The following is a 14,339-nucleotide window of genomic DNA, read 5'->3' as shown; positions in this document are numbered from 1 at the left end:
AAAATTATGGGAGAAGGGAAGTGGAGGAAAGGATGAGGGTTGGGGTTGGGAGGGGGAGTGATGATGTCGAAATGATCATGAGAATACAGCCATCAAAATGGACAAAGGCACACAGACTTTTTTCTGATTATTATACATTGTTCATCTTTTATAAACATAAGATAAAATTGGATATTTATCATCACATTGAAGATTTATGGACAAACTGGAAGAGGGCATGATTGTTAATTAAAGCTAAACATCTCAAACTGATGAACATGAAAATGAGTGTGATCATCAACAATTGTGAAATTATCATTAGTGATAATATCCTTTAAAGTTGAAATGCAATTCAAGCTTTGAGATTCAAATGATAATGCCACACATTTAGATGACTATTACCAGGAGTCGTTGTGAACAAAAATGTGATCGTAGACCTGCCAGAAGTTGGCACAACTGAAAAAAAAGAAAAAATATTTCACGTGAATGAGTCAATGGAAATGCCTCCGCCGGTTAGATATCAACCCACCGTTACTTTTGATCTTAAATAAGGGTCACATAAAAAATTAAAGGTCACACAAAAAATTAAAGGTCACATGAAAGAGAGAGTGCGAGAGAGAAAAGGAAGATAGGGAGAAGAGAAAACATCACATGCTTCGAACTCGACTTATGATCTGCAAAATGATTTTCTAAGGGCACGTGACCTTTGACTGGTTGAACGCAAAACTGATTGAATTAGTTGATCTTCGTATTGCAGTACAAACTTTTGCCAAGTTTGTTTGAAAACCCTTCAGTAATTCACAAGTTACCGTGGCAATAAAAATCTGCTATACACGCACACACAGCCGATCGGACAACCCAAAAACATCATGCCTCCGGTGCCATCTGCTATGGAGGCATAAAATCATCAGGTGAAACCAAGTTGATGCTATCACCGAGATTTTCTGATGAAAATAAAGAAATACCTTCAAGGGTCATCTAAATAAATGTCATTGTGTGTGTTTGTGTCCTCCATAACTCCAAAACCATGAAATCTAGCAGCCTAAAACTTTCCATACATACTGAGGGAACTCCAAGGGAGTGCATGAGTGAAAATTGGGTGTTTGGGTTGATTAAAACTTTAATTTCATGAGTGAAAAATGAAAATAATTAACGGCCATATTGAATTATATCCTTTATCAGGCGCATCCTCCTCACCTTGCTCTTGACGGGGTCTTAGAACGCATGCGTCCTCAGTAACCTCACTCACCCTCGCTGGGGTCTTAAATCGCCATTTTGTTCAGCTTGCTCAACAACGCCTTGAGTTGGAACAGGCCGCAACGGTTTATTGACGATAAAGCGCTCAAAAGGTTTTTTTTCTCACTTTCCTCACTCATATCATCGAAAACCGCATCTTCATCCCCACAAATCGCTGCATACATCGATTTTGTGAGTGCGAGAGTTTTCATATTAGGAGCTTGGAACGATTTCATGCATTGTATGACGTGATTTTCCATGATCTACTCTCAAGGACGAATTAATGTGAATAATTGAAATATAATTTGAGTTTGGAGGATCGAATGGACTAAATAACTCGAAATCCAGAGAGAAATCTGAAAAATGTTAAGAAATCGGTGATGTTTAGTTTATTGCGTTGATGTGCCATTACCAATCAGCTTGCTATCGCTTGCCAAGCCAATCGTTCCTTATCAACCATTTCATTGGAGTGCTTAAGCCACTTGCCAAGCGCTCTGCACAATTACAGTCGATAGCGGTACAGCTGGTGTCCCAATCAGGATGTACATTCTGCAGTTGCTGCAAGGGTCTCCACGGGTGTGTGCGCATGCTTGGTTACGAGGGCCGAGGTGACAGTTTCATACCGTATCCTATGATCATGATGGGTGGTTGAGGTTTTAACTTTTAACCTCAGCAGCGTACAAGCGATCATGTTTTCCTTCATCCTCGAGACTGTTTCAAAAGCATTTGGGTATTTTATATGAATGTGGTATTCTTTATAAAGGTTATATGATCTCTTTCTGATTGTCAAAGAAAAATATATTTGATAACACCTGATTTCCGAACTGCTCGCCGTATTAACGTGTTTTCGAAATTACAAATCCAAATTATTTCCACCCATCACAAAACGAGTGTGTGTGTGTGTGTGTGTGCGCGTTTTGTTCATAAAGCATAACATATTCTCTCTGCTAACTCCCCGACACTGACACCTCTCTGTCTTTGTCCCATCCTTGCTCCACCCCCTCCTAATACAGTGCAATGGCGCAGCAACCTCCTCCCAAACCTCTCTCTCCCAAACCTCTCTCTCTCTCTCCCAAACCTCTCTCTCTCTCTCCCAAACCTCTCTCTCTCTCTCCCAAACCTCTCTCTCTCTCTCCCAAACCTCTCTCTCTCTCTCCCAAACCTCTCTCTCTCTCTCCCAAACCTCTCTCTCTCTCTCCCAAACCTCTCTCTCTCTCTCTCCCAAACCTCTCTCTCTCTCTCTCCCAAACCTCTCTCTCTCTCTCCCAAACCTCTCTCTCTCTCTCCCAAACCTCTCTCTCTCTCTCCCAAACCTCTCTCTCTCTCTCTCTCTCTCTCTCTCTCTCTCTCTCTCTCTCTCTCTCTCTCTCTCTCTCTCTCTCTCTCTCTCTCTCTCTCTCTCTCTCTCTCTCTCTCTGGATTCCGTATCTGGACGGTGGTCATGTCCAAACAGACATTCCCCTCACCCTGCCTTACCTTGCCCTCCCCTCCCACTGCCTTCCCTTGATCTACCCTCACACTGCCTTCCCTGCCCTCCCCTCATGCTGCCTTCCCTTTCCCGACCCCTCCTTGCTCTCCAACCAATCCTCAGACCCGCTTCCTTCCTCACTCCCCCACCCCTCCTGGCTCCTCACTCCCCCACCCCTCCTCGTTCTCCAAATCCTCCTTGGTCCCTCCTCCTAACTTCCTCACTCCCACACCCCTCCTCGCTCCCTACTCCTTCCTCACTCATCCACCCCTCCTCGCTTCCCCTCCTACCTCACTGCCCCACCCCTCCTCACTCCCCTCTCCATCCTTGCTCCCCACCCTCCTTGGTCGCCCTCCCTCCTCGCTCCCTCTCATTCCTACTCCCCACTCCCCTTTAATACCCCCATCAGTGAAGTGACGGATTGTATTTGCTTGTCAAGTTCACATAAAATGGAGAACTCCTTGAAGCACGATCCGAATCCGAACCAGCCCTTCAATGGATAAAATATGTCTGTGAACGTCTGATAAATGTTCTGGAATGTTGTTTCTCATGCCGACAATTAAGAGGCCCAAAAATGTGAATGCCATCCAAGTTCTCAAAGATAGGAATATGTACATATACAGTATGTATGTCTATATATATATATATATATATATATATATATATATATATATATATATATATATATATATATATATATATATATATATATATATATATATATATATATATATATATATATATATATATATATATATACATATATATATATATATATATATATATACATATATACATATATACATATATATATATATATTTTTTTTTTTCTATATATATATGTATATATGCACACATGAAGGTGGATACTCTGAGACCTGGGAGGGCTCCGTTTCACTTCTTTCTGAAACCCGCACATTTTGATGACAATCAACAACAACAACAACAACAACAACAACAACAACAACAACAACAACAACAACAACAACAACAACAACAACAACAACAACAACAACAACAACAACAACAACAACAACAACAACAACAACAACAACAACAACAACAACAACAACAACAACAACAACAACAACAACAACAACAACCACACATACACATACACATACACATACACATACACATACACATACACATACACATACACATACACATACACATACACATACACATACACATACACATACACATACACATACACATACACACACATCACAGTTAGTGTCTTTACGAGGGACGACCATTATTTTTGGAGTAACATCTCCACATCCTTCTGCGTTTTAATTTTTTTAATTATTACCTGTACATAGATGTTCTACAACTGATTTACAAATAATGTTGTCGAACAGGAAGACGAATGAAAACAGTCACTTAAAGGTCTCAGTTTTCTTGTTCAGCAATGTTGGACCAAAGTGTAATAATGAGTGTTATTGTATGGGGAATTCTCCGCAGATGACTGGTTGGTAATTTATCGGTTTATAAGATATATCTTGGTGCATTTTTTTTTTGAGGATTTATGTTGTTTTGAGCCAATGGAATGTCTGGGGCATCCCCACATAACAAGTGCACAACCTTCTTCATTTGATTGAAAATTGCAATAACGGGTCAAAGATGTGCATTTGATTGTGATGCAAAAAATATAGAAACTGGAAGATATCTCTCTTCTGAATTCCAGTTACTTCCACCACCGAAGGTGGATCAAGGTTATGTTTTCACCCGTGTCTGTCTGTTTGTTTGTTTGTTTGTTTGTTTGTTTGTGAACAAAATATCTCAAAAAATTATGGACGGATTCGGACGAAACTTGGTGGACGAGTTGGTTAAGTGACAAGAACAAGCCTATTAAATTTTAGTTCAGGTCCGAATCCAGATCCAGCCTATTATTGAGATTCAAAACATAAACTCATCAGCCTGGTGGATATCTGCGCTCTTCCGAGTGCCCTTCTTGTTACCTCTGCCACCGAAGGTGGAGGTTATGTTTTCACCCCTTTCTGTCTGTCAGTCTGTTTGTCTGTGTACAGGATATCTCAAAAAGTTGTGGACAAGTTCAGTGTGTGACATGGATGAAGTGACGAGATTTTGGTGAAGATCCGGATCCAGATCCGACTGTGAGAATGTTTTAAGTGATTCTTCACCATTGAGAGATAGGGCCAAAATGATATATAGCATGATATCTCAAAATTTTGAAGACGGATTCGAATGAAACTTGGTGGACACATTGGGTATGTGACAAGGAAGAAGTGATTCGATTTTGGGGAAGATCCGGATTCGACTACTAGAATTTTTAAAAAAAGTTTTTCTTCAACATTGGGAGACAGGGCCAAAAATGATATACAGCACAATATCTCAAAAAGTTTCAGACGGATTCGGATGAAACTTGGTGAACATGTTGCATATTTGACAAGGAAGAAGTGTTTAGATTTTGGGGAAGATCCGGAACCAGATCCGACTAGTAGAATTTTTTAAAGTTATTCTTCACCATTGAGCGACAGGGATAAAAATGATATATAGCACGATATCTCAAAAAGTTGTGGACAGATTCAGACAAAACTTGGGGAAAAGGTTGGGTGTGTTGCAAGGACGAATTGATTCAATTTTGGTGAAGATCCGAATCCGGATCTGGATACGAGAATTAATTAATTTTCAAAGTGATTCTTTCCCATTGAGAGATCGGGCCAGAAACGATATAATATTGTATAGCATGATATTTCAAAAATGTATAAGGTCCAATATGTTCTTGTGGATCAGGCATTATGTGACGGAGGTATGCGCTCTACCGAGTGCCCTTCTAATTATAAATGTTTTCATATCCGTGATGTGCTCCAACAGGTGGATTAATGTAAATATTTTCTGTTGATGTATCTGATCACTGAAAGTCTGCAATCATGAAAAATAATATGTGAATTGAGATACCTTCAGGGGTTGTTGTGCTTGATTTTGTGGATGTTGACTTTGTCGTTGTAGTTTCTTGTGAGGACAGCTCAGATGGGATACTTTCAGTGATAGTTGACTCAGGAGCCATGATTTTGTAGGGTGCAGTGAATGTTGTTCAAGGTGTACTGCTGGTTGTTTTGTGTGTGGTCATTGTTCCCTCTGGTGTTGAGCTTTCTTAAAATAATGTTGTGGCTGTTGCTATTGTTGTTGTGGTTGCTGTGTAAAACATTGTGAGTATAATTAAACAAAAGGAAACCAAGCGATTTGTCAGATAAAGTTTGCGTTGCTGCGAAACCGAGCACTGCTTCGCTATTATTGTGTTTTCACATCCCTTTTCAAATCGTGAAGGATATTATCTTGAAAAAGTACATGATGGAGGTTTGCAATAATGACAGGATGTGTGAAAAAAGGAAGATGTGTTTGTATTTGCTGAATTAACATATTTAACTTCCACTTGTGAAAGAACGAAAAGAGTCATGAAAATAGTTAATCTTCTGAAATCCAATTCAACAGAAATTCTAATTTACCATTTCAGGTTTGTCATCAAATTTTTCAACAGAGCTTCATTATGAGAATACGGAGAAGACAAATTAATAATTTGGTAAGAAGGTCAAAAGTCACCATCACATAAAATAGGACATTTTCATCCAATTGACCTGAAATTTTAAGAATTAGCAGATTGGGTCAGTGAATTGGTTCACCAATAAAAGCAAGAAACCAATTGTTATTTTAGATCAAAACGTCAAACGTCAAGGTCGCATAAAATCAAAAATTTCATCCGATTGAATTGAAATAATTAGTTCTGGAATGAAATGCGAGAAACTGCTGATTTTGATGTCAAAATGTTAAGGTCACAAAATCATCCATATCCATCTGATTGAGATGAAATTTCAGCAGGGATTGCAAATTGGGTCAATGGAGCCGATTGGTTTTGAGGTCAGAAGGTGAAGGTCGCTTAAAATAGTAAAAAAAACATTTTTAGCTGTATTTGTCTTGTTCAGCACACAGCAGAAAGAGGGAAGGAACAAGAAGACTGATTGCAAAGCAGACGCAGCCAGGACTTGCCTTATCAAATGTTTAAAGTTATAAATGTTTTGTTATCCATGATGTGATGCAACAACAAGATGCAAATGTTTTCTGGAAATTTATCTGACAACTGCAAGTCTGAAATTACAGAAAGTTATGTTTGAGATGAAACACCTTCTGAAGTCGACATCAGGGATGTGGTTGTCACTGCAGGTGTCGTGGTGGTCGGTTCCGGAGTCGTGGTGGTCGGCTCAGGGGTCGTGGTGGTCGGCTCATGGGTCGTGGTGGTCGGTGCCGGGGTCGTGGTGGTCGGTGCCGGGGTCGTGGTGGTCGGCTCGGGGGTCGTGGTGGTCGGCTCGGGCGTCGTGGTGGTCGGCTCGGGCGTCGTGGTGGTCGGCTCGGGCGTCGTGGTGGTCGGCTCAGGGGTCGTGGTGGTCGGCTCATGGGTCGTGGTGGTCGGCTCATGGGTCGTGGTGGTCGGTGCCGGGGTCGTGGTGGTCAGCTCGGGGGTCGTGGTGGTCAGCTCGGGGGTCGTGGTGGTCGGCTCGGGCGTCGTGGTGGTCGGCTCGGGCGTCGTGGTGGTCGGCTCGGGCGTCGTGGTGGTCGGCTCGGGCGTCGTGGTGGTCGGCACAGGGGTCGTGGTTGTCGGCTCTGGGGCCGTGGTGGTCGGCTCCGGGGTCGTCGTGGTCGGCTCCGGGGTCGTCGTTGGCTCCGGGGTCATGGTGGTCGGCTCGGTGGTCATGGTTGTCGGCTCAGGGGTGGTGGTGGTCGGCTCAGGGGTCGTGGTGGTCGGCTCGGGCGTCGTGGTGGTCGGCTCGGGCGTCGTGGTGGTCGGCTCGGGCGTCGTGGTGGTCGGCACAGGGGTCGTGGTTGTCGGCTCTGGGGCAGTGGTGGTCGGCTCCGGGGTCGTCGTGGTCGGCTCCGGGGTCGTCGTTGGCTCCGGGGTCATGGTGGTCGGCTCGGTGGTCATGGTTGTCGGCTCATGGGTGGTGGTGGTCGGCTCGGGCGTCGTGGTGGTCGGCTCGGGCGTCGTGGTGGTCGGCTCGGGCGTCGTGGTGGTCGGCTCGGGCGTCGTGGTGGTCGGCTCGGGCGTCGTGGTGGTCGGCACAGGGGTCGTGGTTGTCGGCTCTGGGGTCGTCGTGGTCGGCTCCGGGGTCGTCGTTGGCTCCGGGGTCATGGTGGTCGGCTCGGTGGTCATGGTTGTCGGCTCAGGGGTGGTGGTGGTCGGCTCAGGGGTCGTGGTCGTCGGCTCAGGGGTCGTGGTCGTCGGCTCAGGGGTCGTGGTTGTCGGCTCAGGGGTCGTGGTGGGGGCCTCGGGGGTAGTGCTCGGCTCCTCAGGCATCGTGGTAGGCGCCTCGGGGGTCGTGGTCGGCTCCGCGGGGGTCGTGGTCGGCGCCTCGGGGGTCGTGGTCGGCTCCTCGGGGGTCGTGGTCGGCACCTCGGGGGTCATGGTAGGCACCTCGGGGGTCGTGGTCGGCTCCTCGGGGGTTGTGGTCGGCGCCTCCGGGGTCGTGATGGGGGCCTCAGGGGTCGTAGTCGGCGCCTCGGGGGTCGTGGTCGGCTCCTCAGGCATTGTGGTCGGCGTTTTGGGGGTCGTGGTCGGCGCCTCGGGGGTCGTGGTCGGCTCCTCGGGCGTCGTGGTCGGCGCTTCGGGGGTCGTGGTCGGCGCCTTGGGGGTCGTGGTCGGCTCCGCTGGGGTTGTGGTCGGCACCTCGGGCGTCGTGGTCGGCACCTCGGGCGTCGTGTTCGGCACCTCTGGCGTCGTGGTCGGCACCTCGGGCGTCGTGGTCGGCGCCTCGGGCGTCATGGTCGGCACCTCGGGCGTCGTGGTCGGCGCCTCTGGGGTCGTGGTCAGCGCCTCCGGGGTCGTGGTGGGGGCCTCCGGGGTCGTGGTCGTCAACTCCGGGGTCGTGATCGGCGCCTCGGGGGTCGTGGTCGGCGCCTCGGGGGTCGTGGTCGGCGCCTCGGGCGTCGTGGTCGGCACCTCGGGCGTCGTGGTCGGCACCTCGGGCGTCGTGGTCGGCGCCTCGGGCGTCGTGGTCGGCGCCTCCGGGGTCGTGGTGGGGGCCTCCGGGGTCGTGGTCGGCGCCTCCGGGGTCGTGGTCGGCTCCGGTGGGGTCGTGGTCGTCGACTCCGGGGTCGTGGTCGGCGCCTCGGGGGTCGTGGTCGGCGCCTCGGGGGTCGTGGTCGGCGCCTCGGGGGTCGTGGTCGGCGCCTCAGGGGTCGTGGTCGGCGCCTCCGGGGTCGTGGTGGGGTGCTCGGGGGTCGTGGTCGGCACCTCGGGGGTCGTGGTAGGCTCCTCGGGGGTCGTGGTGGTCGGCTCGGGCGTCGTGGTGGTCGGCTCGGGCGTCGTGGTGGTCAGCTCGGGGGTCGTGGTGGTCGGCTCAGGCGTCGTGGTGGTCGGCTCGGGCGTCGTGGTGGTCGGCTCGGGCGTCGTGGTGGTCGGCTCGGGCGTCGTGGTGGTCGGCTCGGGCGTCGTGGTGGTCGGCTCTGGCGTCGTGGTGGTCGGCACAGGGGTCGTGGTTGTCGGCTCTGGGGCCGTGGTGGTCGGCTCCGGGGTCGTCGTGGTCGGCTCCGGGGTCGTCGTTGGCTCCGGGGTCATGGTGGTCGGCTCGGTGGTCATGGTTGTCGGCTCAGGGGTGGTGGTGGTCGGCTCAGGGGTGGTGGTGGTCGGCTCAGGGGTCGTGGTGGTCGGCTCGGGCGTCGTGGTGGTCGGCTCGGGCGTCGTGGTGGTCGGCTCGGGCGTCGTGGTGGTCGGCACAGGGGTCGTGGTTGTCGGCTCTGGGGCAGTGGTGGTCGGCTCCGGGGTCGTCGTGGTCGGCTCCGGGGTCGTCGTTGGCTCCGGGGTCATGGTGGTCGGCTCGGTGGTCATGGTTGTCGGCTCAGGGGTGGTGGTGGTCGGCTCGGGCGTCGTGGTGGTCGGCTCGGGCGTCGTGGTGGTCGGCTCGGGCGTCGTGGTGGTCGGCTCGGGCGTCGTGGTGGTCGGCTCGGGCGTCGTGGTGGTCGGCACAGGGGTCGTGGTTGTCGGCTCTGGGGTCGTCGTGGTCGGCTCCGGGGTCGTCGTTGGCTCCGGGGTCATGGTGGTCGGCTCGGTGGTCATGGTTGTCGGCTCAGGGGTGGTGGTGGTCGGCTCAGGGGTCGTGGTTGTCGGCTCAGGGGTCGTGGTCGTCGGCTCAGGGGTCGTGGTTGTCGGCTCAGGGGTCGTGGTGGGGGCCTCGGGGGTAGTGCTCGGCTCCTCAGGCATCGTGGTAGGCGCCTCGGGGGTCGTGGTCGGCTCCGCGGGGGTCGTGGTCGGCGCCTCGGGGGTCGTGGTCGGCTCCTCGGGGGTCGTGGTCGGCACCTCGGGGGTCATGGTAGGCACCTCGGGGGTCGTGGTCGGCTCCTCGGGGGTTGTGGTCGGCGCCTCCGGGGTCGTGATGGGGGCCTCAGGGGTCGTAGTCGGCGCCTCGGGGGTCGTGGTCGGCTCCTCAGGCATTGTGGTCGGCGATTTGGGGGTCGTGGTCGGCGCCTCGGGGGTCGTGGTCGGCTCCTCGGGCGTCGTGGTCGGCGCTTCGGGGGTCGTGGTCGGCGCCTTGGGGGTCGTGGTCGGCTCCGCTGGGGTTGTGGTCGGCACCTCGGGCGTCGTGGTCGGCACCTCGGGCGTCGTGTTCGGCACCTCTGGCGTCGTGGTCGGCACCTCGGGCGTCGTGGTCGGCGCCTCGGGCGTCGTGGTCGGCGCCTCGGGCGTCGTGGTCGGCACCTCGGGCGTCGTGGTCGGCGCCTCTGGGGTCGTGGTCAGCGCCTCCGGGGTCGTGGTGGGGGCCTCCGGGGTCGTGGTCGTCAACTCCGGGGTCGTGATCGGCTCCTCGGGGGTCGTGGTCGGCGCCTCGGGGGTCGTGGTCGGCGCCTCGGGCGTCGTGGTCGGCACCTCGGGCGTCGTGGTCGGCGCCTCGGGCGTCGTGGTCGGCGCCTCGGGCGTCGTGGTCGGCGCCTCGGGCGTCGTGGTCGGCGCCTCCGGGGTCGTGGTGGGGGCCTCCGGGGTCGTGGTCGGCGCCTCCGGGGTCGTGGTCGGCTCTGGTGGGGTCGTGGTCGTCGACTCCGGGGTCGTGGTCGGCGCCTCGGGGGTCGTGGTCGGCGCCTCGGGGGTCGTGGTCGGCGCCTCGGGGGTCGTGGTCGGCGCCTCCGGGGTCGTGGTGGGGTGCTCGGGGGTCGTGGTCGGCACCTCGGGGGTCGTGGTAGGCTCCTCGGGGGTCGTGGTCGGCTCCGCGGGGGTCGTGGTCGGCACCTCGGGGGTCGTGGTTGGCTCCACGGGGGTCGTGGTCGGCGCCTCGGGGGTCGTGGTCGGCGCCTCGGGGGTCGTGGTCGGCTCCACGGGGGTCGTGGTCTGCGCCTCGGGCGTCGTGGTGGGCGCCTCCGGGGTCGTGGTCGGCGCCTCCGGGGTCGTGGTCGGCTCCGCTGGGGTCGTGGTCGTCGACTCCGGGGTCGTGGTCGGCCCCTCGGGGGTCGTGGTCGGCGCCTCGGGGGTCGTGGTCGGCGCCTCGGGGGTCGTGGTCGGCGCCTCGGGGGTCGTGGTCGGCGCCTCGGGGGTCGTGGTCGGCGCCTCGGGGGTCGTGGTCGGCGCCTCGGGGGTCGTGGTCGGCGCCTCGTGGGTCGTGGTCGGCGCCTCGGGGGTCGTGGTCGGCGCCTCGGGCGTCGTGGTCGGCGCCTCCGGGGTCGTGGTCGGCTCCTCGGGGGTCGTGGTCGGCTCCGCGGGGGTCGTGGTCGGCACCTCGGGGGTCGTGGTCGGCTCCGCGGGGGTCGTGGTCGGCGCCTCGGGGGTCGTGGTCCGCACCTCGGGGGTCGTGGTCCGCGCCTCGGGGGTCGTGGTCCGCGCCTCCGGGGTCGGTGTCGGCGCCTCGGGGGTCGTGGGCGGCGCCTCGGGGGTCGTGGTCGGCGCCTCGGGGGTCGTGGTCGGCGCCTCGGGGGTCGTGGTCGGCGCCTCGGGGGTCGTGGTCGGCTCCTCGGGGGTCGTGGTCGGCGCCTCCGGGGTCGTGGTCGGCTCCTCGGGGGTCGTGGTCGGCTCCTCGGGGGTCGTGGTCGGCACCTCGGGGGTCGTGGTCGGCACCTCGGGGGTCGTGGTCGGCACCTCGGGGGTCGTGGTCGGCACCTCGGGCGTCGTGGTCGGCACCTCGGGCGTCGTGGTCGGCACCTCGGGCGTCGTGGTCGGCACCTCGGGCGTCGTGGTCGGCACCTCGGGCGTCGTGGTCGGCACCTCGGGCGTCGTGGTCGGCACCTCGGGCGTCGTGGTCGGCACCTCGGGCGTCGTGGTCGGCACCTCGGGCGTCGTGGTCGGCACCTCGGGCGTCGTGGTCGGCACCTCGGGCGTCGTGGTCGGCACCTCGGGCGTCGTGGTCGGCACCTCGGGCGTCGTGGTCGGCACCTCGGGCGTCGTGGTCGGCTCCTCCGGGGTCGTGGTCGGGGCCTCGGGGGTCGTGGTCGGCTCCGCTGGGGTCGTGGTCGTCGACTCCGGGGTCGTGGTCGGCACCTCGGGCGTCGTGGTCGGCGCCTCGGGGGTCGTGGTCGGCGCCTCGGGGGTCGTGGTCGGCGCCTCGTGGGTCGTGGTCGGCGCCTCGGGCGTCGTGGTCGGCGCCTCCGGGGTCGTGGTCGGCTCCTCGGGGGTCGTGGTCGGCTCCGCGGGGGTCGTGGTCGGCACCTCGGGGGTCGTGGTCGGCTCCGCGGGGGTCGTGGTCGGCGCCTCGGGGGTCGTGGTCCGCGCCTCGGGGGTCGTGGTCCGCGCCTCGGGGGTCGTGGTCCGCGCCTCCGGGGTCGTGGTCGGCGCCTCGGGGGTCGTGGGCGGCGCCTCGGGGGTCGTGGTCGGCGCCTCGGGGGTCGTGGTCGGCGCCTCGGGAGTCGTGGTCGGCTCCTCCGGGGTCGTGGTCGGCTCCTCGGGGGTCGTGGTCGGCTCCTCGGGGGTCGTGGTCGGCACCTCGGGGGTCGTGGTCGGCACCTCGGGGGTCGTGGTCGGCACCTCGGGGGTCGTGGTCGGCACCTCGGGGGTCGTGGTCGGCACCTCGGGCGTCGTGGTCGGCACCTCGGGCGTCGTGGTCGGCACCTCGGGCGTCGTGGTCGGCACCTCGGGCGTCGTGGTCGGCACCTCGGGCGTCGTGGTCGGCACCTCGGGCGTCGTGGTCGGCACCTCGGGCGTCGTGGTCGGCACCTCGGGCGTCGTGGTCGGCACCTCGGGCGTCGTGGTCGGCACCTCGGGCGTCGTGGTCGGCACCTCGGGCGTCGTGGTCGGCACCTCGGGCGTCGTGGTCGGCACCTCGGGCGTCGTGGTCGGCACCTCGGGCGTCGTGGTCGGCACCTCGGGCGTCGTGGTCGGCTCCTCCGGGGTCGTGGTCGGGGCCTCGGGGGTCGTGGTCGGCTCCGCTGGGGTCGTGGTCGTCGACTCCGGGGTCGTGGTCGGCACCTCGGGCGTCGTGGTCGGCGCCTCGGGCGTCGTGGTCGGGGCCTCGGGCGTCGTGGTCGGCACCTCGGGCGTCGTGGTCCGCACCTCGGGCGTCGTAGTCCGCACCTCGGGCGTCGTGGTCGGCGCCTCGGCGGTCGTGGTCGGCGCCTCGGGGGTCGTGGTAGTCGACTCCGGGGTCGTGGTCGGCGCCTCGGGCGTCGTGGTCGGCGCCTCGGGCGTCGTGGTCGGCGCCTCGGGGGTCGTGGTCTGCGCCTCGGGGGTCGTGATCTGCGCCTCGGGGGTCGTGGTCTGCGCCTCGGGGGTCGTGGTCTGCGCCTCGGGGGTCGTGGTCTGCGCCTCCGGGGTCGTGGTGGGGGCCTCGGGGGTCGTGGTCGGCACATCGGGGGTCGTGGTCGGCGCCTCCGGGGTCGTGGTCGGCGCCTCGGGGGTCGTGGTCGGCGCCTCGGGGGTCGTGGTCGGCGCCTCGGGCGTCGTGGTCGGCGCCTCCGGGGTCGTGGTGGGGTGCTCGGGGGTCGTGGTCGGCACCTCGGGGGTCGTGGCCGGCTCCTCGGGGGTCGTGGTCGGCTCCGCGGGGGTCGTGGTCGGCTCCGCGGGGGTCGTGGTCGGCTCCGCGGGGGTCGTGGTCCGCTCCTCGGGGGTCGTGGTCGGCGCCTCGGGGGTCGTGGTCGGCGCCTCGGGGGTCGTGGTCGGCGCCTCGGGGGTCGTGGTCGGCGCCTCGGGGGTCGTGGTCGGCGCCTCGGGGGTCGTGGTCGGCTCCGCGGGGGTCGTGGTCGGCACCTCGGGGGTCGTGGTCGGCACCTCGGGGGTCGTGGTCGGCACCTCGGGCGTCGTGGTCGGCACCTCGGGCGTCGTGGTCGGCACCTCGGGCGTCGTGGTCGGCACCTCGGGCGTCGTGGTCGGCACCTCGGGCGTCGTGGTCGGCACCTCGGGCGTCGTGGTCGGCACCTCGGGCGTCGTGGTCGGCACCTCGGGCGTCGTGGTCGGCACCTCGGGCGTCGTGGTCGGCACCTCGGGCGTCGTGGTCGGCACCTCGGGCGTCGTGGTCGGCACCTCGGGCGTCGTGGTCGGCACCTCGGGCGTCGTGGTCGGCACCTCGGGCGTCGTGGTCGGCACCTCGGGCGTCGTGGTCGGCACCTCGGGCGTCGTGGTCGGCACCTCGGGCGTCGTGGTCGGCACCTCGGGCGTCGTGGTCGGCACCTCCGGGGTCGTGGTCGGGGCCTCGGGGGTCGTGGTCGGCTCCGCTGGGGTCGTGGTCGT

The 14,339-nt window shown here is 58.4% G+C and overlaps 2 protein-coding genes across 2 annotated transcripts in view; both read right to left on the bottom strand.

Annotated features, from left to right (window-relative positions):
• LOC147018732 (uncharacterized) overlaps positions 1-8,736 on the bottom strand; it is a 120,137-nt gene extending 111,401 nt beyond the window's left edge. Inside the window, exons 1-2 of the mRNA XM_085898744.1 lie at positions 6,830-8,736; positions 382-435 (exon numbers count right to left, since the gene is read on the bottom strand). Coding sequence (XP_085754870.1) covers positions 382-435; positions 6,830-8,462 — 1,687 coding nt within the window. The 5' untranslated portion in view covers positions 8,463-8,736. The remainder of the gene's footprint in view (positions 1-381; positions 436-6,829) is intronic.
• A 277-nt stretch (positions 8,737-9,013) lies between these two features.
• Positions 9,014-14,339, bottom strand: part of LOC147018731 (uncharacterized) — a 10,918-nt gene continuing 5,592 nt past the window's right edge. Inside the window, exon 5 of the mRNA XM_085900091.1 lies at positions 9,014-9,145. Within this exon, the coding sequence (XP_085756217.1) occupies positions 9,014-9,145 (132 nt within the window). The remainder of the gene's footprint in view (positions 9,146-14,339) is intronic.

The sequence above is a fragment of the Eptatretus burgeri genome, chromosome 10 (assembly GCF_056783735.1).
Source record: "Eptatretus burgeri isolate ZD-2024b chromosome 10, Ebu_testis_v1, whole genome shotgun sequence".
In the NCBI taxonomy this organism is placed as follows: domain Eukaryota; kingdom Metazoa; phylum Chordata; class Myxini; order Myxiniformes; family Myxinidae; genus Eptatretus; species Eptatretus burgeri.
This window is presented reverse-complemented; position numbering and strand designations above follow the sequence as displayed.